This window comes from Harpia harpyja, chromosome 6 (genome assembly GCF_026419915.1).
Source record: "Harpia harpyja isolate bHarHar1 chromosome 6, bHarHar1 primary haplotype, whole genome shotgun sequence".
In the NCBI taxonomy this organism is placed as follows: domain Eukaryota; kingdom Metazoa; phylum Chordata; class Aves; order Accipitriformes; family Accipitridae; genus Harpia; species Harpia harpyja.
The window spans coordinates 57,174,964-57,199,086 of record NC_068945.1 but is presented as its reverse complement, the minus strand read 5'-3'; the positions used below and the strand labels follow the sequence as shown (position 1 = coordinate 57,199,086).

Here is a 24,123-nt window from a genome sequence, read left to right as displayed (position 1 = left end):
TATGAAGATGGAAAGCATTAGGTGGTTATTCTGTATCAGGTAGCTGTGCAAGGCTGGATGGAGTGGTGGAGAGAAAAGGTGCTACCTTGTAGAGCTTTCTGGCCAAGGTACAGAGGAGAGCACTCAGGAGCATTACTGAAGACCAATATTCCTGTTCTGGCCTTTGCATATGAACCTCTCCTGTGTGTCCTGTTTCTCTCTTGCTCAGAGCCTGTGACAAGTTAGAGGTTGGAGAGGGCAGAGCCGAGGAGGAGAAAAGAGCGGGGAAAAAGGATTCCTGGATTCTGGCCATCTCGGGGGGGGGGGGGGGGGGGGGGTTGTAACTTCTCGTGACACCTCTCTGCAGAGCAGGAGTCAGACTTGCTTCCGGAGAGTTTCCTGGGATTGGTTGATTAGTGCGCTTAGAGGCCCGGAGATAAAAGGTGTAGAGGAAGTGTCTCAATTCTGTTAGTGAGATATGGAAGTGGTTACATGTGACAAATGTGAGGTGCTGGCAAAAGGAAGTTATTTCACCTCTTTCGTGCGTGGTTTCTCTCTTTCAGCTGCAGAAGCTTAGAAGGCCCAAGGGGGATCAGGGCTTGTGGCTTTTGTATGCTGACAGTCTGTACTGGAGGTCAGTCTGGAAGCACAAAGAAGCGACAGTATGGGCCAAGGGATTGATGTACTTTACTTTGGACAAAAAAGAAACTCAACAGAGGGAGAGGCATTTGCTTGTCTCATTTTTCCTCCTTGCCAGGACTAGATTTGTGATTCTTCCTGCAGACTTTTTTCAGCAAACTGAGTATTCTGCTGTCTTCAGCATCATCCAGTTTTGTCTGGGCCCTAGGGACCTTTCCTTGCCAAATGCTCAGCCACTTGGACATGCAGTTTTTGCTTTCATGGCAAACAGATCTTTGAGAACTTGATGCAAGAGTGTGAGATCGGTTGATCCCCAAGAAGCACGATGTATTAAGATGGTGTATGTCTTGCACAATGCTTTGATGAGCTGAAAGTACTTACTTTAACCTTCTGGAATGGGGCAATTCAGTAACAATTCAAATTCTAATCAATTTTACTTTTTAAGCGCCTAGATAAATTTAAAGATAAATACTGAAGTCTTAGTAGGAGTCTCATGATAAGTTTTTAAAATAAACTGATGTGTGCAATGAATGAAGGCCAACTGCCTGCTGTACACAGGCTCCTAGAAACATTCAGTCTTTTCTTTTTCACTTTAGCTGAATCTGGTACATCGAATAATGAAAGAAGTTTGGAGGAGATACCAGCTTCATTCCTGCATCTTCTGTTTGTGAGCAAGTCATTTGTTAAAGCTTTCAGCCTGCCTTTTAAAATATGGGCATAATAATTTTGGTCTTCAACAGTACTATTTGCTTGAGCTGTCAGTGCTTACTCTACTGTGAAAGTCAGTATCACTGTCATGTACTCTCTAATGATTCTGCTGGCCCTCTTTAAGCCAACGTGAATATTATTCTTACAGGCAGTTTTATGGCTGGAGTTCAAAGTTGCTGAGTTCACAGTGGTCTCAAGCTGGGTAGTGGGTGTTGAACACCTATAAAAGCCAGGTCACTTATACCAGCACTCAAAATATTTCACTTATTGCTGTTGATACTGGGTACTGCTGAGAGACTTGTAAATATGTAGTAATGGGGGAAGGGGAAAGGGGATACCACAGAGACTTTGTGTGTCAACACTGAACAGCTGGTGCTGTTAGGTGATAGATACCTAAGTAAAAAAGATAGCATCCCATGGCAATTCACCCAAATTGCATGCATTTAGTGCACATGTAGTACAACAAACCAACCATATCTTCAGGAGAGTGTGGGCATCTCAGGTTCCTAATATGTTGCTACTTTGTTAAATACAGTGATGAGAGAGGAAGTACAGGAGAGTTTGCAGTGTTCCACATTATGAGTCGGATTTTGGAAGCAGCAAATGGCATGTGCATGCCTTTACCTCCTGGTAAGTCCTGTGGTTTGCTGTTCTAATCATAAGTGAGGAGAGCAATGCTATGAATTCCTCCCAGAAGAGCACTAGTTGCAGCAGATGTGTCAAGTTAGCTTTGGCAGTATTGAAATCTGTTCAAGACAGTTACAGAGGGGAAGACCCTCCATAAACGCATGCAAGGGAAGTAAACAAAACTGAATAGTTACTCCAGATAGGGACAACAAACCAGAAGTTTAGTTCTCTGTTTTCAGCTTCCAGTGAAGTGCTTGGGCACAGTCTTAGCTCAGAACTAAGATTTAGACTTCTTTCACTTATATGTTTTGCTTAGACAACTGGACTTTAATGTCACGGGCTACGAGGGAAAATCGTATCCTGGAGGAAAAAAAAAGAGTGTTTTTTCTCATGCTGTTGCCCTGCTAATATTTTTCAGTTTTATCCTGAAAGGATTACCTCTAGCCTTGATGGATGAGCTGATCTTGATAGTAGACTTTCATTTCTTAGAACTCCTCATAATCGCTTATAGTCTTTTCAAAACACTTGCTTAATTTTTGTTACAGAAAGACTTCTTAATGCTTTCAGGTTCTGTTTGAATCATTCTAGTTTGTATTTCCTGATCTGTCTTCAATCTGTGAAACTGTTTTTGGTATGAGGTTGTCCCTCAGACTTACACTGTGTGGGCGCAAATGGTGTCACGTGATGACAAGACCATCATCTGGCTGATGTTAAGTGAGGAACTAAAGTCTTAACGCTGCCTGTGGGAATGTGTGGGTGGCAGCCACATACTGAGGGTGGTGAGGCCTCAGTTTTTGATTAATCAGGAGGAAAGAGGGAGATAAAAGACAAATTAATAGAACAATTCAGATACAAAGCAACAGCTTGGAGATGTTTAGTGATTGCGTATGACTATAATAATTGTTTTCAGTCCCCTTAGCTTTACTCTTTTTGATAGGATTGTACCTGAGAGGACTTAAAGGATGCCTAAATAAGACTACATGACATTTGATAAACTGATTTCCTCACTAACTAGAAACAGAAGTTAAGGACAGTGTTGGCTTTAGCTAGAGTAATGCCAGTCTCTAATACAGACTTAGAAAAAAGAAAAAAAAAAAAATGTTGCACCAGAAAAGTTTGTGTCTCTTTCATAGGTTTTCACACCCTGCACTTTGGGCTTGGTGTTCGATGTCTCCCTTTGCATACCCTTCTGCACTATATTGATACTGGAGTCTTGCATTTGACAGAAACATGTGTTGGGAAATTGCTGAAAGGTACAGTGAGTTTCATGCATTTCATTTGTTACCAGCCAGCTAATTGGGAGTGATGTCCTTTCAGCCATTCAAACTCAGACACAGGATTTACCGTCCAGGAGACTCAGCTGTTCTCACAGAGTGTTGTTTCGGTGAGGGCTGTACCTGATGGTGTTGCCCAGCTGAAAGGAGAAAGTTAGAGCTCAAACTACGCGATTGACAAAGAACAAAGAAAGTACCTGTTTGGGGAGAATTTGAGCTTATAATTTTTCTACTTGGGACTTCTTAGAAAAGTGAATACTAAAGCTCATCATAGAATTTTTTGGGGGATTTCTGTGATTATTAAAGTGCACACATATGGGTAAGGAAGTTAGTCTGCTATCCAGTCCTCAGCTTTTGCTTTAATTATATTTGGAACAAGATGATCCTAGTGCTGGGATTAGCAAATGGCTAGAAGCTCTGAGTTAGGAAGTTATTCAAAATAAGCAAACAAAAGGCTACCTGGCCCAGCATCCCTATATTTTTAGTAAATATTGAGCTCATGGATGTCTTCTAAATATGTCATAATGTTAACTAAAAGCAGGAGTTAAAATAAGTTCCGTATGAACCTGTGTAGTCATCAAAAGCAGATCATGTTCTGTATGTGGTTTCCTCTCAGCAGGTGCTAAGTAGCTTGTTTCCGCAAAGGAGGCTTAGGACAAACTAGCACTCGTGTGGTGGCAATGACTGGGGCCTGAGGCTTCAGAATGAAATGGGGAGTGGGACAAATTGGCAGTTGCAGCACAGTTAGCATCACACCCATGTTAATTGCCTTTTCTAGATTGGAAGGGAGGAAGAGAGAACTGTAGCATAAGTTTCCTGGGATGCAGCAGCACTATGATAAGACTTTCCAACAGTAATGCATTTCATCACAGCTGCAACCATGTTCCCTTGTAATGTGCTATTTCTCCGGTGTTCAAGAAAAGGGACAACACAATATGCTGTATTAATCTGTGCCTGGTCTTGAAAAATGAAATATTATATATGCAGGGAGTTCTTAGTCAAAACAGATTTGAATTACTGTATAAATTGTTACATAAAATGGTGAAGTTACGTACAAATATACAGAAAAATATTTATATAAATGGTATAAATATAAATAACACTCCTAATAGTGCTTATTTAAAATGAAAATTTTCATTTCATTACAAAGGTTATATTTATTCAGAACATCTTCAGTGAAAGTTGAAAGTGTTAGTTATGTGGTTACTGGGTTTCTTTTGTTGTTGTTGGGTTTTTGTGTTTATTTTTTTTCTCCTTATAGATCTGGATGACACTGAGAAGAATGAAAAGCTGAAGTTCAGTATTGTCATGAGGCTTCCCGAGGTAACTAATGACTTTGGATGTAATTTCTTGGATTTTGGAGTTGATAGGAAATTGCTCCCTGTGCATAGGATCAAGCCAATGGAAGATTTAGCTGTGATTCAAATAGGGCACAGATATATAACCTGAACCTCCACAGTTTCTCCGTCTGCTGCTTGTGACCTGTAGGGTACCCCGATAACTGAAATTACAGACTTGTCCATAGTGTTTTACAGTGTCTCCAGTACCCTACAGGAATCAGGCAGGACTGACACTGTTCTGCTGAGTACTCATCTGCATAAAGCAGTAAGGGTTTGATGGGGTTTAAAGAGGATTTATGGGGGGTTTGTGTGTGTTTTTTAGCATCCACAAATGTCTGTCTCGCTTGTGACCTCTGTATTCGGTTTTATACATTTTATCAAATATGCTCGAAAGCTGGTACAGCAAAAGCTGTAAAATCTGATCATACCACAACTCTGTGGCTGGGATTGAATTACAAGATCTCCCCCTCTGTGAAATCTTCCAGCCTCGCCCATTGGTAAGGTGACTTGTTTAGCCACATGCTGGAACTAATTACTGATGCTCCATTGAAAGTTCCAGCAGAATTCTCCTTTTCCCCTTTTGTTCTTGGTGCACACCACAGTACTGCAGAGGAAGCACAACATCTCAGTGAGCAGAGGAAAACCAGGGATCCCCCCTTGGGGATTGCCTTGCTGTAGAACAGGCTTTTCTCAACATAAGTTGCTTATTGTTTGCTCATTATGGGCTGTTATGTATAGTTCAAATGGCCAGAAGTGCTGCTTTGGTTTTCCTCTAACAAGGGCTTCTTTATCTGGCAGCAGTTCTGAGAAGGGGAAGGGAAGGAGAACTCCACAGGCGGTTCTTTGTCCTCTGTATCTTGTTTTGGGCATGGGGTGGTGAGGTGGGGTCAGCGTGGGGCCCTGAGCTGTCAGCCCCAGGCCTGGTGGGTGGGGAACGCCATTCCAACCCCGCTTTGACACGAAGGGCTGAGCTGTTAGGGCCTCAGGGGACATGTACTGCTAGTTATGCATGGTAGACTCAGTGCCTTATTGTATCTATTTACAGCTTTGGGAAAAAATTCAGAGAATAGTTTGTTTGCCAAAAAGGACACTTTGGGGTGACTGGGACTATTTTGAGCAGGTTACGTTCACTAAATGACTTCAGTTGCATCAGAAGCAAGTATCTAAGCACCATTGAAACTATCCAGCCTTTCCTAAACGAACTCTTTCAGTAGTCTGTATTACAATACAACTGAAGGGGGTGGGGGAAGATCTAGATAGGGAAAATAGCAGAAGGTGCAGCTGATTGCACAGTGTGTTCATATTTGTTTGCTTTTTGGTTAGGATTGGAAGCTTTGGGATATCTGGGTTTGAATCTCTTTTGCCTTTGGGAATGTGAATCGATGTTATCAATTCCCAGGACCATGTCCTAAATAACGGGATGCAGATTCTGTTCCCAGTATCTCTCCTTGTTGGCATTCTGCTTTTGTAAGATTCCTTAGGCTGAGCCTGAGAGAAACCCCATCCTGAACAGAGCATTGAGGAATGGGGCATCTGTGTTATTCTTTGGGAGGAGAATGGATCTAAACCAAAGAGTCACAGTAAAGGATAAATGGTCATTTTAAGCCTCAATTAATATTTAAGTATACATGCAAAGTGGGAGGGAGGTAACGGGACAGACTGATTGACGGAAACTTACTGAGTAGCTCAGTGGGTACCGAGTAGCAAGGTTTTGATTGTTTCCCATGTTTTGGGAGGGTATTGCTATCTCTTAGTTACCGGCTATGAAAGGAAGGCTCCAGGGCTAAAAATGATGACATCTTGGCTTCCATCATCAGTGTCTGAAAAGAAAGCATCTGTGCTACAGCCTGGATTTTGATTCGGTTTTTTTCTTCCTTTTCCTCCTCCTAAGTTTCCACTGTCCTGTTTATGTTCTCAGGTTTTTGGTTTTTGTTTTTTGCTTACTAGGCTCTCAGTCAAAAGGTCCGCCAGTTTTGGAATCATCCAATAAATGCTAATTTCATTGCACGGAAATATGTGAAACTTTTGCTTGAAAAGCTGGGGAACAGGCAGGTAAGAGCACACAGGCCTTTTTTTTTTTTTTTTTTTTTATCTTTTGCTTTGACTGTGTTGAGATTCCTGACCTTTCTGTAGACTATAGCACACTAAAGATAACACTGAAACTTGGCACTGTGTGACTTTGTGAACTAACATGAAATATTCTCCCTTACAGTCTAGCAGTCCTATCCCTGAGAGACTCTCAGTCCCTGTAGAGTTTTTGCCACTTAACTACCTGACTAATATGTTGGCAGAGATAGAGAATCAAGGTAATGTTAATTCTGTACTTTGGAAGACCGGTAATTGTTACCTTTTGATGCTCACACTCAGTCATATCCTGACTAGATTGACATAACTGAGTTCTAAAACTCCAGTGATGTCTGAACATGTAGGTTTGGTTGTCTTTCTGCTGATGAGAGTTGTCAGGGGGCTTCTTCACTGCCATATCCTTTCATCCACACCCCCTGTGTGTTGAATCCAGTTGGCAAACTTGCATTTTTCAGCATACAAGTAGTGAAACGTGGTTCATGCACAGCGTGGTGGTAGCTGTTATTCTGTGTTCAAATAGGGAGAATGGCTTGTTCCTTATTTACACAGTATGGTGGCCAAGAGGCAACCAAAATCAGATCTTCCACCCCAGAAAACAGCATCCACATCACTAGATTAGGAGGGGCTCTGAAGTAACAGGTATTTTTTATTTCAGTGCTGTTCCTTTTTCTGAAATTGAATTCAAATTGGTTAGGGCAGTTGCTTCATACAATGGACCTAAGTATCTGCAGATTTTTGAATTCCACTCAGAAAGCAAGGTGCATTAAAGGAAGCATTACATTTTTTAGCATTACTGGCTATGCCTATACTAGTAAGCAAAATAAAGTCAGGATAAGGACCTGCAGGCTAAAGTAGGAATGTCCATGTATGGATATCATTCCATTTGGGGAGGAAGAAGAGTTAAACCATATAGAAGCATATGAGTGTGTGCCCTGGTCCGTTTTATGTACTAGCACAAACATAGCCACTGTGCTCAAATCTTGTTTTGGATATCCAGTGTAGAATTAGTATGGAAATCCCTAGCAGCCTGCAGGGATGGTCTGTCGTTTGCTTATATCCCACTAACAGGAAAGCTTCTGCCATGAGTGAGCATCCAAACGACTCCACTGAATGCCGTAGGTATTTTGTGGAAATGAAAACACGGTTCCATCTATTACCTTATCTTTCAGTGTTGTAGGTCAAGATTTTAAATAGACTGCAGGACTAAGTGTATGAGAACACTTATGATTTTGTAAATACTAACTTTCTCACAATGATTTTTCTAGGTGTGCATCCATATGAAAAACAAGATCATGTTAATGTAAGATTTGTAGAGGAAACGGCACTCAAACACACTATGACATTTTTGGGCCTCAAATATTCCTGAAATAACATGTTCTTGAAGGAAGCTAACTGTGGTACTCTTATGTAAAAGTATTCACACAGAGGTGTGCAACCAACTTTTTTTTTTGTTTTAAACTGAAATGTCATGTTGTTTTCCAAATAATCTGCAGTTTTGTGTAGTCACCATTACTGATATAAGCTACTCAAAATATTGTTTGGTGCAACATATTAAGGCTGAAATCACCGACTTCTAGATAAATCCTAGAGAATTCATCTGACACAAACCCAGGTTTCCAATGAAAGATACCTGTGGTTTCATTGTTTCATGTTGAAATGGTCAAATAAGTGGAACTACAGTGGGTATCAAAACTTGCTGTGAAAATTGGTATTGATGTCAATTATTTTAACAAGATAGACAATCCTGAAAAAGGTAGTCCAGTTGTATTGTACAGTGACAAGAAAGTGGTACCTGTTTACTCATTTAGATTAATAAAATGATTTCTTGGTGTGTTTATGTAAAGCAGGTAAGAATAACAAATGACAAATCAGTTTTTTGTATATAGTGCATCAGTAATGATGTATTCATTCCTCATGGTGGTCATGTGTTATTTTACGGTACTTCTGCCTTTGGAGTTTGATTCTAGTATGTTCAGTTTTGTAATTAGTGCAAAATATAATCTTCTTAAAGTGCCTGTGACAGGGTTTTGTTTTGTTTTTTTTAAGATGTGTATAATATATTGTAAGCAATACAGGATAAGAAGAAAGTTCTTTAGAAATTTACCTTAATGGTGGCTTGGACAGAGTTTTAGTGAATTCTTTCCTTACAACTTTTAGTGCTACAGTTCAAGCCCCAGCTTCAAAAGGAAATGGAGATTGGTTTTCCTTCATTTTCGACTTTTATTTATGTATAACTGAACCAGTATTGTTTGGGTTGTTTTTTTACATTCTCAACTGTGACATTCATTTAAAATAGTAATAATAGTGGTTTGCTATGCAGAGAAAATCTTAAGTTCTGACATGTAGGGTTTCTGCAGTCTTTATTGGATTTAAAACCACCTCTGTCAAAGTTTCAGACTATTAAACTAGTGAAACTCATTGACAATTTGATACAGATTTTTGGAGGTTTTCAATAGCAACCTCTGATATTCTCTCTGAGCAGTTTCCATTGATGCTTCCAGTTCCTTACCAGTGAAATAAAAAGATCCAGTTCTCAGGAGTGACTCAGCAAGTTCATGGTCATTCCCCTGTCATTGCCATCAGCTGAGCAAGAGTTTTAGCTTTCTCAATAACTGCATAGAGGGAAGGAGTATTTTTCTCAATATAATTAGAATTTGTCTGGCAAGCGTCAACTCCAGTCCCAGACTGCAGAAAGCTATGGTGGTGTATTTGTATAAGCACTGGGGACTTTGTTCGTATTATATTAATAACAAGAGAAGATTTTTCTAGCCTTTTCTTAATGAAATGTATTATTAAATATAATCAGATGCAATAAAACTTCACCTGCAAAAAAAAAAAGTAAGCGTAGTACAATGATCACTCATTTTTCTTAATATTTTAAAATACTGCACTGCCATTTGGGATACCAGGCTCCTCCTAGTCAGGAGAAGGGAACTTGAATCACTGACTATTTAGCTATGCTTCTGGCATTGACAACTACTTTTGTTTTTAATACGGAATTTGGCTAAACACTAGTGGACATTCCTTCAGTGCAGTGTAAATGCTACTGACCCTAGAGATTCAGCAACCAGTAATGGCCTCTCCTGCTTTAGGTGCTGTCTGGTCAGATTTCAATTGGCTTTACAACAGGTTTTCTGAAATGTCTCATATTTGAACCAGGTTCACTTGGTTTGAAAGGAGCCAGAGCGCCGTAGGGCCGCGGCAATGGGAGACTGTATTCGTCATCTGGGATGTAGGCAGTTGGGCGTTGTTCCGCTGTCGTGTGGACATAGCTGGGCGCTGCAGCTTGTTCCTCTGCTGCTGCATGCTGTGAAAGAAACACGTTTTGATCACATAGTGATTATATGCTTTAAAACTCCGGTACTCTCCTGAGCCAACGTACAGAATGCCTAACAAAGGAAACACCATTAGTCTAGTCCTTAGCAAACCAGGAAACCCAGAGGGGTATTAAAAGGAAAGCGTGAGTTGACCATGTAGATGTGAGTGTGTCCTTTTAAACAGCGTACAGTTTGAGCCTGTATTGCTTTTGTTACTTGTGAAGAAAACAGATTAGATGAACTTTTAAAAGTGGTAATGAGTGGGCACAGAACATCTCGGGAACAAGATAATAGTCCTGATTCTTCAAAACGTGGCTGTATTTACGCTGACAGCAGCTGTCCCTGAATACTGTTACTGCACTGAGCTTGTGTCCACAGCACTGAAAGGAAACTGAGCATGAGGAGAAGTGTTAATGACAGAGAAGTTCCTCATTCTAAACCAGTTTTACTGCAGCACCTCTGTGGGACTTCAAGTTCTTTTAAGTGTATGCACAGCATATTCCTCTCCCAGCTTTGTGCGCCTTTCAGATTCCTTTGGAGTGATCAACTAAAGGATTCATAGAGCGAAGCTGATTTCCCATCAGCAAGAGTTCCCGCAGTATGCACATCTCACTTGTATACTACTTTTTCATCTCTGGAAGCTCTCTGCTCTGGGATCACTGATGGTCTCAGCTAAGGAGGCAGAGTATGCAGCAGGGTAGAATTTGAAGCACTATTTGATATGCTGCCCTGCCTACCCTCGGAGTCTTGCCCAGCAGTCTGATTTCTTGCTACTTTGGATCTGATGGTCACTGCATCTGGTATGTGGAAGATGCTAAATTTATTTTTCCTGAACCCCACACCCCACCTTCTGCAGCTTTACCTTGAAATCGAATGGGAAGCAGTACTTCACTGATGGCTATCTCCCTCATCAGTCCAAAACATGGTCACACAAATTACTTCTATAATTGAAGGTAAGTCTTCCTTTTAGTGTATTCTCTCCTTAAGATTCAATGACCAGTTCTAAGCAGTGTTGCCAGGCTGCAGCTAAAACTCCACAAACCCACCATGTACCGCTTTAGTAGCTGTCTCTGTCTATACCATCGTTTCCACTGACTCCTGGGGCTCCATGTTTGGCAGCAAACAGCTACGCAGTGAGCGCAGCTCTTTTTCTGAAAGACAGGCTGGAGCAGTGAAAAGATGGGGCTGAAGATCTAATTGCAATGTATGGCAGAAACTTACTTCAGCTCTGGCTTCAGCTGCTTCTTTTTGCATCTTCTCGTTGCGTAATATCTTCAACCATTCATTTTCTGTTTCTTTAGGAGGGGGAAGGCCTTGATCTATCCTTGATGAAAGAGTCATCAAAAATTGCTCTTTGTCTCTCACTTCCTGCTGGAGTTTAATGGCAAGTGCTTGCTTCATGGATAACTCTGCAACAAAAGCCATTATCTTCTGGGTTCTGTCCTTTATCTTCTTCTGCAGTTCATTTGTCTGGAATAAGTAACAATTGCATTTTAGTTAGGGCTTCCCTTTAGACACTTGCTGGGCGTGACACTTAGGTAGGTATTGGGTAGGTGAGAACAAGTCCAACTTGACAAGGTTTTAAAAAATAGTTCCATACTTGAAAATGACTTAATGAAACAGGATGCGTGTTTCTTGTGTACACACATGGAACCACAGAAACTGGCAGCCTAAGAAGCCACATTTACTCCAATACAAGATACAGAAAAGCAAGTTCGTCATTACCTCCTGCCCTTTTCAGCTGAATAGCAAAACTCTCATTGCCCTCAAAGGCCTGGTACCCTGATTCTCATTGAGTTTATGCACAATTAACTTTGTAATAAAGGTGCAATAAGCCCGATCTTTACAAGATAATTGAGTGATAATGCGGACACAGCGGGGCTGCAGGTTGTGGAGTTATCCTTGGCAGGGGGACAAACAGAAAAGGAACAGGACAGGAATCCTTGAGTCTGACTGGAGATGATTTAAACAAACAAACAAAAAAAAAACCCAAACCCAAACTTAAATACTCTTTTTTTTTTTTTTAAGTGACTAATAGGGAATTGGGAGAGTCAGCGCACTTGCGAATGTAACTTTTGGCACACTGCCATTTTTATGGTAGTTTGTTTATTAGCCTGTGGCCATGATTTCACAAACCCAAATAACAGCCATGTTATTTCTCTGTGGAAAATGGAAGTTTTACTGTAAAGATGTGTTTTGTTTTGAGCCTTTCTGAGTGCCAAACCTAACACCTAAGGAAAAAAAAAAAATCAACCCTGGCCTTGTTTTACATTAATTACTTTGTTTTTTTTCTGTCTTTCACTCAGGTCTGCTCTGCTCTAGTTGGAGCTTTTTCATTAAAGAGGTGGGAATGAGAGGTTTTTTTGGTCTTCCCCAAACAATACTACTGGCAGTTAAAAGGAAATAGCTATAATTATATAAAAGTAACTGTATTGAAAATGGTATTTCTTTCCTGTGTGGTTCTCCCTACCTATATAAGAAACTTTTGAGCCAGATATCAAGTTTATCTTTTTGTATATTGGAGTAGAATTTACCTGGCTTTTCCTTATTTCTTTTTAGCCTTTGCCCTGTTTGTTGTGGAAAGGCTGTTAAGTACATGTGCAAAAAGAGGATTCTACCAAGTTTTTAAGCATCTACCCGAGAAAGAGCTAATCCTATATTTTGATGAAAGGTACTATTTATGGTGCAACTTTCTTTCAAAAAGAAAGTACACTCACCTAATGCTGTTGGTATGTTGATATTACCATTAGTACTAAATGTCTGTAATTTCTGAAGACTAACGTTATTTGCCTATCAATATTTCCAGCCACTTTTGTAATTTGCAAGTGAGTCATCTTACCTCTTGCCCACATATTATTTCATTTTGTATAGGCCAGCAAGCAGAGCATGCAATGCTCTCCTTACCCTTTTAGCTAGCAGCAGTGTGTCCTGCTTCCCGTTCTCTGCTGTGGCACGGATTCTGTCTGTCAGCCGGGAAATGTGCTTGTAGAGAAGATCCGTCTCCAGCAACTTCTCCTCCTTTTGCACCAGCTCCACCTCTAGCTGCAGTGAGAAGGAGTATACAGGGTGTAGATAAATGACAGGGGGAAGTGTAGCACAGGGTGTTCCTGCAATTGCTTTGAGAGCTGCTGAAATAATACAGGTGAACAGCCATAAATAATCACTTCGCCACCAGTTTTCTCAAAATTTTCATGCTATCTGCCAAGTATCAGGCCAAAGCTGGTTCAGTTGGTTACTGTCAGTCATACAGTTCTTCCATATCACACCGGGCCCTTTTGGGGGGCCAGGGCTTACACCAGCATTGTTACTGCCTTGCTGTGACTTTCTTGAAAGCAATGGGTTTTTTCTAGTGGTTTTTGGTTTTTAATCTGGTTCCTTGAGTCATGCCATAATGAGAAGGTTTCAGCTCTTGCTTTAAATACCTTTTCCCTCCTGCTGCTAAAAAACAAACAAACAAGAAAAAACGGGCTCCAAAGACTAAGAGAGAAAGTACTGTGCAACTAAAAGTACTTTAAAATCACAAGGAGATTGAAAGAGAATGTTTAAACTTATCTCGTGACTCCAAGAAACCTGGCTTTTTAATGTGCAGGTTGGTAATAGCAGGCTGTGTTGTAGCCTGCTTGGCTATGCAGAGCTCCCTCCTGTCAAGGAATGTGGGACAGTAAAGCAAAAAGCTCAAGTAATTCAAGCAGAAGTGTTCATGGTAAATCCCTACAAACTGGATTTCAAGAGGAGGACTTTGGCAGGTACTGCTCCGAGCCTGTTACTCTAATACCTTCACAGCCCTGTGTGAATCTACCCCGAACACTATATACAGTGGGGGGAGTTTTGTGCCCCTATAAATAGGACAGACAAAAATATCTAGGAAAATACCACTGTTGTTCATTCCATTCCTTTACCTTTCCCCCATACGCCATACAGGAGGTGCCCTGAAACTGGCTTTTGTGTTGGACCTAATGCTTCGTTTTGAAGCCTCTCCTGGCAGTTGCTGGCAATGCTGCAGTCAGGTGTGCAGCTGTGCAGCTGGCCTGGCTGCCACTTCCATGAAGGTCTGTTCTGTGGCACCCTGCTCGGCGTGGAAGCAAAGCAGTACAACCAAAGCCTGAGAAGGATGTTTGTTTGATCCCATGTCACATATGCAGATTTTGTTAAGAGGGTAGTGGGACTGCCTCCCGCTCACAGCCCGTGCATAGTGGTGGAACAGCTAATAGCCAATTGCAGAAGAATGACAACTTTGTTAGCAGTTCATTATTCTGCATTTCTTTCCCTCTGCTGCCTTTTCTGTGCCTTCCCCTAGTGAATTGGGAGGGTCTGCACTGAAGTGCCAGTGATGCAAATGGACCAGCTAGCAGAGGATGCTGCAGAGCCAGGTACACCACACAGAGCTCTCCCTCTCCAGCCTCTGCTGGAAGACGTCAAAATGTCCCACATCCAGTTGTCCTGGAAAGCTGATGCTGGGCTAGAATTCCCATTAGCCAATCATAATTGTTTTAATTCCTCTTACAGAAAGTTTATTTTTAAAATAAAAGATACCATTTGCTTTTTCTAAAAGTGGTCAATCACAGCGGGATAGCTTGTGGCATGAGAAGTTATGTTACCTGCTCAATCTTTTTTAGCAGCTCAGGTGGAGATGGGTCCTTCCCTCCCAAGTCTCGCTTTCTACTCTCATTTGCAGGATCAGCAAAGACTTTCTCCATCTGTTTAAGCCTGTCCTTGCACTGGGAATACTAGCAAACACAAAGCCACAACAGTTATTTTTTTCAGACAAGAAGCCAAAAGCCCCGCTATCCCTACGTGACCAGAGATGGAAGGTCATGGTGTGTCTGACTTACACTAGGAGAACTGCACTAAAGCGGCTGGGGTGGCTGCACTGCCAACACCTGGGCTTGGAAACAAGTCTCTGGCCTAGCTGGGAGAGTGTTTGGGATGCTCGGGCAGTGTAGGCCTAAGCTAAATGATACTGGTTGAACACTGGAAAAACATATCCCTATGAAACCAGAGGTGGGTGTACATCATTCTCCTGTCCTGTTGCTAACAGACGGGAATTTGCAAACCGGTAGACTGTGTCATGGAAGGTCATCCCTATAATGCACAAATATAAATTGGCTTCATCTTATTAATGGCTTAAGTGTCTTGAACACTTGTTCTCTTGACTCCTTCTCCACATGCAACACAACTTGAAATTGTGTATAAATAATGCAGCTGCATGGAAGAGGCTGCTCCTCTGAGCCACCAGGTATCATGACAAGAGCCCTGGACTAGAAGATGATTTTTACCTTCTGAACATGTTTGGGAAGTTAGAAAAAGGCTGCCCTGGGGGCTGATAGCTTCTTCAGCTTCTGCTGGTAGGCTGGATGAAAAGCCACAGCTGGTTTGTACCAAACTTGGGCCATAGCGGGGCAGGCTCAGGACCACCCTCCACAGCCACTGTCAGCAGGTGGGGGGACGGAGTGGAGCTGCTGGGGCTGGGCAGCGAGCTGAGACCTGCCACAGCTATGGCTCCGTCCTGAGGAGGGGGGAGAGGAGCACTGGGGAAGGGTGGGAGCCCCCACCGGTGTCTGCTTCCTTCCCCGTGCCCCAGGTCTCTGCAGCCCAGCCCTGCTGGCACCTTCTGTGGTGGAGGCAGCTGCGCAGGGGCAGCGGCGAGCGCCTGGGGCTCCTGTGGGACTCGCAATTTGAGCATGTCACTGCAGGCTCTCCCAGGGCTAACAAGCAAGATCTCCTTGTGCTGGGGCGGGGGGGAGTTAATACAAAGGATTGAGCCATTTTTAATTTTTTTTTTTTAAGAAGGCAACGGTGTGACAGTTGCAGGATGGAAGCAAACTCTGCTGTCTACCAGAAATTGAGTCCCACCTGCTGCTTTGTCCTCAGGCTCCTTTTTTTAATCCTCAGGAATACACCAAATGTTTGAGGTGGGAGGTCTTCCTTTATTCCCTATAATCTTCTGTTTGACCCACAGGATCCATGTAGGGATGTAGAAAGGATGCAAGTGCCTGACGATTTAGTTGCAAGTTAAATCTGAAAGTCCCACTTCCGCACTGGTTAGCACTAAAGGTTTCATCCCTACAGGCATCCAAGTTTTCTACATTAAAGTTCTCAGGCATGTGTCCTGAAATGACTCAGTGGTGACACTGAGCAATGTGGTACTCCCAGGACCCAGAGAGGCAGGTGTTCCCTGACCTTTCTGATCTGAGACCTTCCCATGGAATAATACTTCTCAGAATACACCAGATGGACATCCATGCTTCGCGTAAATACTCGCTGAAGGAGTGGCTGGGACCATTTCTTCATGTTTGGACTTACAAGACTGACAGCGGTGGGGTTTTGTGCTTTGACATGCACCTGGCCGTCTGTCAGCGCATTGTCACTCTAACCCTGATCTGTTAGCACTGACATAACATAAGCCAAGTAAGTTGCTATAAATGCTAACCGTCAATTGCAAGTGATGATCTTATGAAGGAAATAAGTGGTCACTGGCTCTCAAAGTTACAAACGGTCACCAAAAATATAAAGTAAATGTTTAGATGTTGCTACCGGGTTGGGGCTTGTTCACTGGGAGTTAACAAGTCACGTTTAACTGGAAAAGGGAAAATTGACAGATCTTCTTAGGTGGTAATGGAATGTTACCAGAACACTTGTCTTAAATACTTCTTGTTCTGGTAAAAAAGCATCACACAGCTTCTTCTTTTACACTTTGTCTAAGAGCAGGCAAAGTAAAAACCTTAAATGACTGTAATGAAGAATTTCCTTGGCAAACCATGATTCAGTGCATAACTAGGTGAAAGATTTATTTTAGTTATAAACAACTAAAACTCATGCTCAAAAATACACAGAGTGGAAGAATGTAAAAGCAGGATCAGCACAAACAACAGGATGCAGCTATACTTCCAGTGATGTTTCCTATCTGGGTTCAAATTTCTCAACAACTAACCCAGGTGAAAATACCTTGTTGGAGGCAGTGGTACCTTAATGAGATTAGGGACAGCTCTCCAAGTAAAATTTTGCAGGATTGAATAGTTAATTTAGAGAAGAAGGACTAGTGCACCAGAAACACTCTCTGAACCAGATAAAAAGTCCATAAAAAGTTTCATGTTAAATTTAAATACAAGGCTTACTTTTAAATGCAATATGAATTGGGAGTGATTAGATGCAGGCTAACCCAAAAGTATAGCAAAGAAAGCACATTTAGAGATAACCATGCTATTCTGTGCCTGCTTAAGTGATGTGACTGTAGGCATCTTTATTTTCTCCTGATTCGTAGTGTTTTCCTTGGACAAGACTTTATCTGAGTTCTAAGAGATTCTAAGTCTTAAAACAAAAAAATGCTTTCCTGGAGTGGATTTAATACAGGGGGATAGGAAAAGGCTCTACAAGAGAGGCTTTTCTATGTTTGATTGTAATCAGTCAGAAGGAATTGTTGAAGGATGAACAGACAGGAAGGAACACATGCCTAGATAAAGGGACTGGTCTGAAAAACTGGAGATCTGATGTTATTTTGGAAATCTCAGAGGAGGTAGGTGAGGTACGTAGAGCAGTAGAAAAGGGCAAATATCCTACCTATTTTTAAAAATGGAGGGGAAAGGAGCTATGGAACGATAGATAACTTATCTTCACTTTCTGAAGAATAAATCTGGAATAAATCATTAAGCTTTCTTTGTAGGTAGCTAGAAAAGAAAAATGGTAGGAATAACAGCCAACACAAGTGCGTTGAGTAATGCCAAATGAGACCAATTTCCTACTATGATAATTTAACAGGTGTGTGGACGACAAATAGTAGGTATCATACATCTTGATTTTTACATAGCTTCAATATTGTTTCATATGACATTCACATAAACAAGCTAAGGAAATCCATTTTTTATGAAAATATAAGGTAAGTACTACATCAGTAGAGTAAGGTTCAGCTCAGACTGCACATACTTTTTCGAGGAGAAGATTCAAATTCAAAATTACCTTGGTCTGAACAAAAGAGATAATATTAAATAACAAATGCAAGGTGCTACATGTAGGCAGGAGAAATTACCTGTACAAATACAGAATCAAGGTCAACTGTTTATGTACTCTTTCTTCAAAAAAGGGTCTGGTTGTTACATACATTTACATGAAGATGAATCAATAAGTCATGTTGCAAGAAAGGCTACTGTCGTATCTGGACACATAAGCAAGAATGTAACCTGCAAGACGCCTGAATGAATCCTTTCAGTCTCAGCTACTGATATTAGGCACTGTACCTCAAGAAAAATAAAGACCAAGTTGCCAAAAATAAAAGAAATGCAAAAAAAGAATGATGTAAGAAAAATCTGTAAGGGCTGATTGAAAGAAACAGAATTGTGTAGCCTAGCAAAAGGATGGGAGAGGAACATGATTACCTTTCTCCCAGTAACATGACATGTTGCAGGGAGGAAGACAATGATCCATTTGTCATGTCCCTGCTGGACAGAATACAAATCAATATTCTTACACTGCAGCAAGAAAGATCGAGGCTAAAGGTTAAGAAAATCTTTCCACTGTTAAGGAAGGACTGGGATAGCTTGCCAGAGAAACGGGTTTCCCAGTGGTGGTTTGAAAGCACAGCTTAGCCCTCTCAGGAATGACAGGCAATCCAATGCAGGAGTAGGAGCAGGATTGCCTAGATAAACTCTTTACCTCTCTACTAGCCCTGTTTTTCTATGACTGTGATGATGTAGTCTGGAGGTTTTAATGGGGTTGTATTAAAACCTGGACAAATGTTGATGCCAAATGCCTCAAACAAACTGACGGTCCCTGAACGTTAGCTGAACTCCGAGGCATGAAAGTCCCATCTACAGCATCTTGACAGCTCAGCAGGTTTACATATTGGACTAATTAATTATTAATGCTAAGTATTTCTCATTGATGCATGAAGGCAGATTAGTTTTCATGGGTCATTTCAGTCAGTGGGAACAGTCCCTTGATGTGCAGTCCCAATTAAAAGTTACATAATTTTATGCCCAGAGAAAACCACCTTAGAATCTCACTAGGTATTTTTTGTGTCAGACAAAGGAAGTACCTGTAAATATTTCTATTTTTAATGCTTTGCATTGATAGTAACAAAAATACCTAGTCCATGTTACAAGTACTTGCTTAGAAGAGGTCTGGTATTGCTTAAGACAACAGTATTTTATTAGCTAAAACCTATTCACCAATGTTTCGCTCTTTTGTGGAAATATGCAGCTTCTGATGAAAAGCATAAGAGTGGAACATACATCAGTTTGATTAAGCAGCTCATGTGGAACATAGGAGACCCAGGTGGAATTTTTGTTCTTGCTGAATTGGCACACAGCCCAGACCTGTGCTTTTCCCCTTCCCAATGAGTACCACAGCCACCTAGGCAGGGGGTCAGTTTCTGCAGCCAACTGAATACAATGTACTCATTCATCCATCTATTCCAAAAGGTGTATCTCTAACAGAAATAGATATCCCGTCTCAGAACAGCTAATTTAGTGCTGATTGAAGCATCTGCTGAGAATACGTGGGACTTCCTAGATTCAAACAGTGCCTCTAAAAGAGTCAAAATATTTCAGTCAAATGCAAAGAAAAAATATTGAAATATTTTCTATTTTGTAAGACTGAATCTTGTTTTCCTTTCAGATGTCTCTCTATATTTGAAGTATTACCAATGATGTATATCTGTTGTTGGAAAATCATTCAGTATACAATACTAGAAAGTTGAATTCACCCGTGAAGTGATATTAAGAAAAAAAATTCTAGGGTAATGGGAAAATTGGGATATGCAGGAGAGGAGAAAAATAGAACAGATAAGAATAATGACAGAGTCTGAAAAATACCTGAGACTTAAGGAGAAGAAAATTGAGAAGAAAATGTAAGAGGTACAGGTACAGGATTCGGCCTGCCTAATTCAGACGGTCTAAACTGTATTTCAATCGAAGATGCCTTTTGAAGCATCCTTCTTATATGATTCAAAGTTTCCCATACCATCAATGGGGAGAGGTAGGTGCCTTGAGAATAAAGACCTCTAGCAGGAATATCGTGCTCCCTAAGTAAGGTTATCAGGACCTCCCTCTGGAGACAGACACCCAATTCTTTCCATTAATAAAGACACCTTGTTCACTTATCTGCATAATTTGTTCTGTGGGCTCCTAACACGAAGTTAAGGTTAGGCACACTGGCTCCTACACAAGGTCACAACAGAATGGAGAAATAAAAATGAAGAGGAGAACTCAGAAATGAGATTTACAGTCTGCATTATAGGAGATCCAAGGGCCTCCGATAGAAATCAGGGTCTCATAGTCCTGTGGTGCACTGATCCTTTCTCTGAATGTTTATAATTATCTAAATTGAAAGATAGACAAATGGTAGTCCAAAAGGAGCTCCTGTTACCACCTCTTCAGATTTCAGCTTGGCTTCAGAGGTTCGTTTAACAGACAAGACAAGTGATGTAGATCTGTATTCACCATATCAAGTTAAAGCCTTGTGCAAATGATCATTATTGTAAGATCCTTTGCACATCATAACTGAACAGATGCTGAGTTGGATTTCAACATGGGGTCAAATCTGTAATCGGTACAGGAAGTAGCAATCTGAATTTGGCAACCAACACCAGAATTCAGATTCGAGCTTATGGCTTTTATTTAAATTATGGAGATAAAGCCAAACAATTTGAAACTGTTTGTCACTAGACATAATGGCTATTGGCAGTGGGAGGAAGAGTATTAATGCCAGAATGGTTGAGCATAAGGAGACGGCTGGGTTAATGGCCGGTTTGAACCACATAGTATTCAGTAACCACAGTATCTAGTTACATTTAAAATGGCTGATAACTGGTAATTTGCCATTGTTCACTGGAAAATCTCTGCCTTGGGAACAATTATTAAGACCACTCCATGTGTAATATCACACCACTCTGTATTTTCCTTCTTTTTAATTTTATGTCATTATTGCAAAAAGACTTAAAGCACCTGTAACAATAGCCTCCCTTTAACAGTGATTTTAGGCTTCACATGAACCATCTTAAGAAAGGAGAAAGTTTTAGGAATGCAGAACAGAAAAAGCAAAGTTTCATGATTGACTCTGTCAGTTTACAAAAATCATCTGCATTCCGTTACTGTATTTGACTCAGTGACTCTCAGTCTCACTCTAAATCTTACCTGAAAACATCTCTTTTTTTTTTTTCTTTAGTCTATCATCTTTTTTTTCATACTGCCTCTGTTCATTGTTTAAATCTGTAATGGCACTGTAAAGTTCTTTGGGGTATGATTTGCATAAGGTATGGTACAACATTTTATTCTTTTAGCAGAGCATACAATTTCTTTAACAGGCCAGAAGTAACAGAATAGTGCAAGCACTATTTCACAGTGAGTCACAGCTCCCATTGATGCAATTATGAAAGGCAGTGGTACACCCTAATTTATGATTTTGTGCAGGCACTAACAGAATATGTATGGAAAAAATTACCATCTGGAGATAAGGTCAAAAGTAAATGAGCCATTTCAGAAAGCAAGGAAAGAATGTCCCAAACACTGCAGTTTGTTAGTTGTTTAATGTCATTTTGTAACTAGAACTAAAAGTTACACTGTTTTTGTGTAGAAGAAAATATATGTGAATTATATCACTGTAGGCAGCAGAGTTTCCAGAGTAGGCTCAGGGTCAAGTGTGAATTGAGTTATTATTTTAGAATTTTGAAGAGCTAAGTATATCTCCCACCCCTCCACCTACCCCCATCAACAGAGTTTTAAAAAATTTTATCTATATTCCCATTTTTTCCCCATGACTCCCATTCTCCAGCTTAATCATACTGACATTTCAGGCTATGGGTAAGGTTAGCTGAGATTCCATACCCAGGAAGCGTTTGGCATGTGCATCAGCCAGTTACACCTAAGCGTAGAAACTTACGTATCTGAAGTTAAAAACATGCAACAGTGTTTTGCTAGACAGGTGTATTACTGAACTTTCTGTTTTAATAAACCTTGTACATCCAGCCTTTTTTTTCTATGAAATTATGTTAAGTTTTAAAATACAGAATAATACAAACAACAAAAAAAAGGCTTTCTTTCCCACCAACCTGTATCTGAAGTACCACCAGATGTGCGTCCAGGGCATTTTTCACCGGGAGCGCTTGGAACCACAATTTAATCTGTCTCTTTTTCTCAGCTACCTTCAGCTTCAGAAATCTGATCTTTTCATCCATAACCTGCATCTCAATATCTCCGTTTCTACACAACATCTCTTGCATGTTTATTTTTTCATATAAAATGCATAGTTCTTCTTCTCGATCTCTGAGCAGAAGACCACTGCAATAAGCCCAAAATGAAAAGGTAAATTAAAAAAAATTTGACTCATATTCAGTGTATTCCATTCAAGAACATAACTGGTGACTTTGAAAGACAGTAATAATCTGGGGAAATGTACAAAGCTTTCACAAATATTATTTTAATATCATGACAATATTTTAAATAGGTAACAAAATAATTACAATGTGAAAATCAGAGAACAAACAATTGCAAGGGTTACTCCAGTGTCTCATATAATTTTATTAAAAGCTCTTCTGGCCTTCCAAAGCATTCATTTAAAAATGGACTAGCAAGATCAGGGAGCTTTACATCTTCTGCATTTTTATATCTTACCTGTGCACAAAGCACAAACAGAGCAGGAGGCTACAAGTTCTCAAGGCATTCAGAAGCCAAGCCACTATATTTTTTTGATAATCATTCTGGAGAATGAACATCATCACCAATGGAGAAACATCTGTATAATGCAAAGCAGCCCTGACATTGCAGTGAGGCAGACCGTTTAGTGAAACATTGTAGTGAGGCATTCTTTTAGTATTCCTAACTAGGAGTGCTCATAAGCTGAAAAATATTGTTGCTTCATGAATGTCAAAATTAAACACTACATTACATCAAATTTACATGTATACCTGTCATTTTGTTCCTGAATAGCCCTTTCATATTTTTTGTGCAGCTGCACAATTTCCTCTTCGATGTGAGTGACCGTATTGGTAAGTCTCTCGAGATCCAGACACCGTTGCTTTTTCTTTTCTTTCATCTCATGCATGATTTGTACAATTTTGCAATAATCACTTTTGAGACTGTCTGTAATTGCTACATTATTTGTATTCTTCAGATGTTGTTTCTGCAATTTTCTTTAACATAACAGAAAAGTAGGAAAGTTTTTAGTCCCTTCAATTTGAAAGCAATTTCAGCAATTAAAAGCAGAGCTTAAACTAATTCCTCAAATACACAAAGGATCTTCTAAGTCACTGCTTCACAGAAGCATTACAAGAAGTAGAAAGACTTCTTGAGAACAGCTTCTCTCTGCAAGCTCTTTCCAGCTTGAAGAGAACTGGATTATGGCCCAAGAAAATGCTATAAAAGGAGCACTGCACTACAGCTCTTTTCATCTCCACTGGGTAGCCCAAGGGGACAAAGAAATAAAGTTCAAGAGCAGAAGTTTAAACTGTGATACAAAGTCCTAATGTGTAGAAATCCTGCCCTTCTATTTAAAGAGTGATATTTAAATAATTTTGTGTTTGTGATTCAAAGGTCTCCAAGTTTATTTTTTATGAAACAATGTATCACAACATTCACACAAGAAAGAAAATTATCAATTTCCTGTTTGACAGATGAGAAAAAAAAAATCACAATGAAAGGTTAGTGACAAGATCTCATTACAGACCCATAAAAATGAAGAAGAGGACTCATTATTTCCAGTGACCTTGCAGGCCACTAGATGATGGTCCCTCACTTAAAATACAGATTCTTGTTGCCACATGGATCATTCATTTGCTCACGACATGGAACTTAGAGTTACTGCCTTTGATTGTGGTAAGTATCACCTCTTGACCAGGCATCACTACTTTATCTACACTGGGGAGATATTCACGTCAACATACAAAAGAGGTAGTGAAAGGAGAAGCATGGTCTCCTGTTAAAATACAGAACTGTGGATGAAATATCCTGCCTCCCCTCATGGGCTCCATCATTACATTGCTGAATTACTCTACACAGAGCAGTGAGCTTCTTTCTGGTTCATTTTCCCTGTGTGTATAACACTTTCAGTTCCACAGGGTATTACTGGATTGAATTAAATTTCCGTAAAGCAAGTTTCAGATTGAAAGCATGACAGTACTGCAGAAATGCAATGTGTTATTAAATATTTTTCAAAAAAACCTTCCTT

At 40.4% G+C, this 24,123-nt stretch overlaps 2 protein-coding genes across 10 annotated transcripts in view; one reads left to right on the top strand and one right to left on the bottom strand.

Moving 5' to 3' along the window:
• Positions 1-9,191, top strand: part of GSAP (gamma-secretase activating protein) — a 47,868-nt gene extending 38,677 nt beyond the window's left edge. For all 5 annotated transcript variants that reach the window (XM_052788954.1, XM_052788952.1, XM_052788956.1 and 2 more), the window contains 7 exons: positions 1,215-1,285; positions 1,862-1,956; positions 3,087-3,206; positions 4,489-4,550; positions 6,515-6,619; positions 6,780-6,873; positions 7,918-9,191. In XM_052788954.1, coding sequence (XP_052644914.1) covers positions 1,215-1,285; positions 1,862-1,956; positions 3,087-3,206; positions 4,489-4,550; positions 6,515-6,619; positions 6,780-6,873; positions 7,918-8,018 — 648 coding nt within the window. In that variant the 3' untranslated portion in view covers positions 8,019-9,191. The remainder of the gene's footprint in view (positions 1-1,214; positions 1,286-1,861; positions 1,957-3,086; positions 3,207-4,488; positions 4,551-6,514; positions 6,620-6,779; positions 6,874-7,917) is intronic.
• The window catches only part of CCDC146 (coiled-coil domain containing 146), an 83,107-nt gene continuing 67,836 nt past the window's right edge, over positions 8,853-24,123 (bottom strand). For 4 of the 5 annotated variants that reach the window (XM_052788948.1, XM_052788947.1, XM_052788945.1 and 1 more), the window contains 6 exons: positions 22,865-23,089; positions 22,010-22,238; positions 14,568-14,696; positions 12,874-13,011; positions 11,191-11,439; positions 8,853-9,959 (listed from right to left, as the gene is read on the bottom strand). In XM_052788948.1, the coding sequence (XP_052644908.1) occupies positions 9,756-9,959; positions 11,191-11,439; positions 12,874-13,011; positions 14,568-14,696; positions 22,010-22,238; positions 22,865-23,089 (1,174 nt within the window). In that variant the 3' untranslated portion in view covers positions 8,853-9,755. The remainder of the gene's footprint in view (positions 9,960-11,190; positions 11,440-12,873; positions 13,012-14,567; positions 14,697-22,009; positions 22,239-22,864; positions 23,090-24,123) is intronic. The other variant, XM_052788944.1, reaches the window with a different exon arrangement.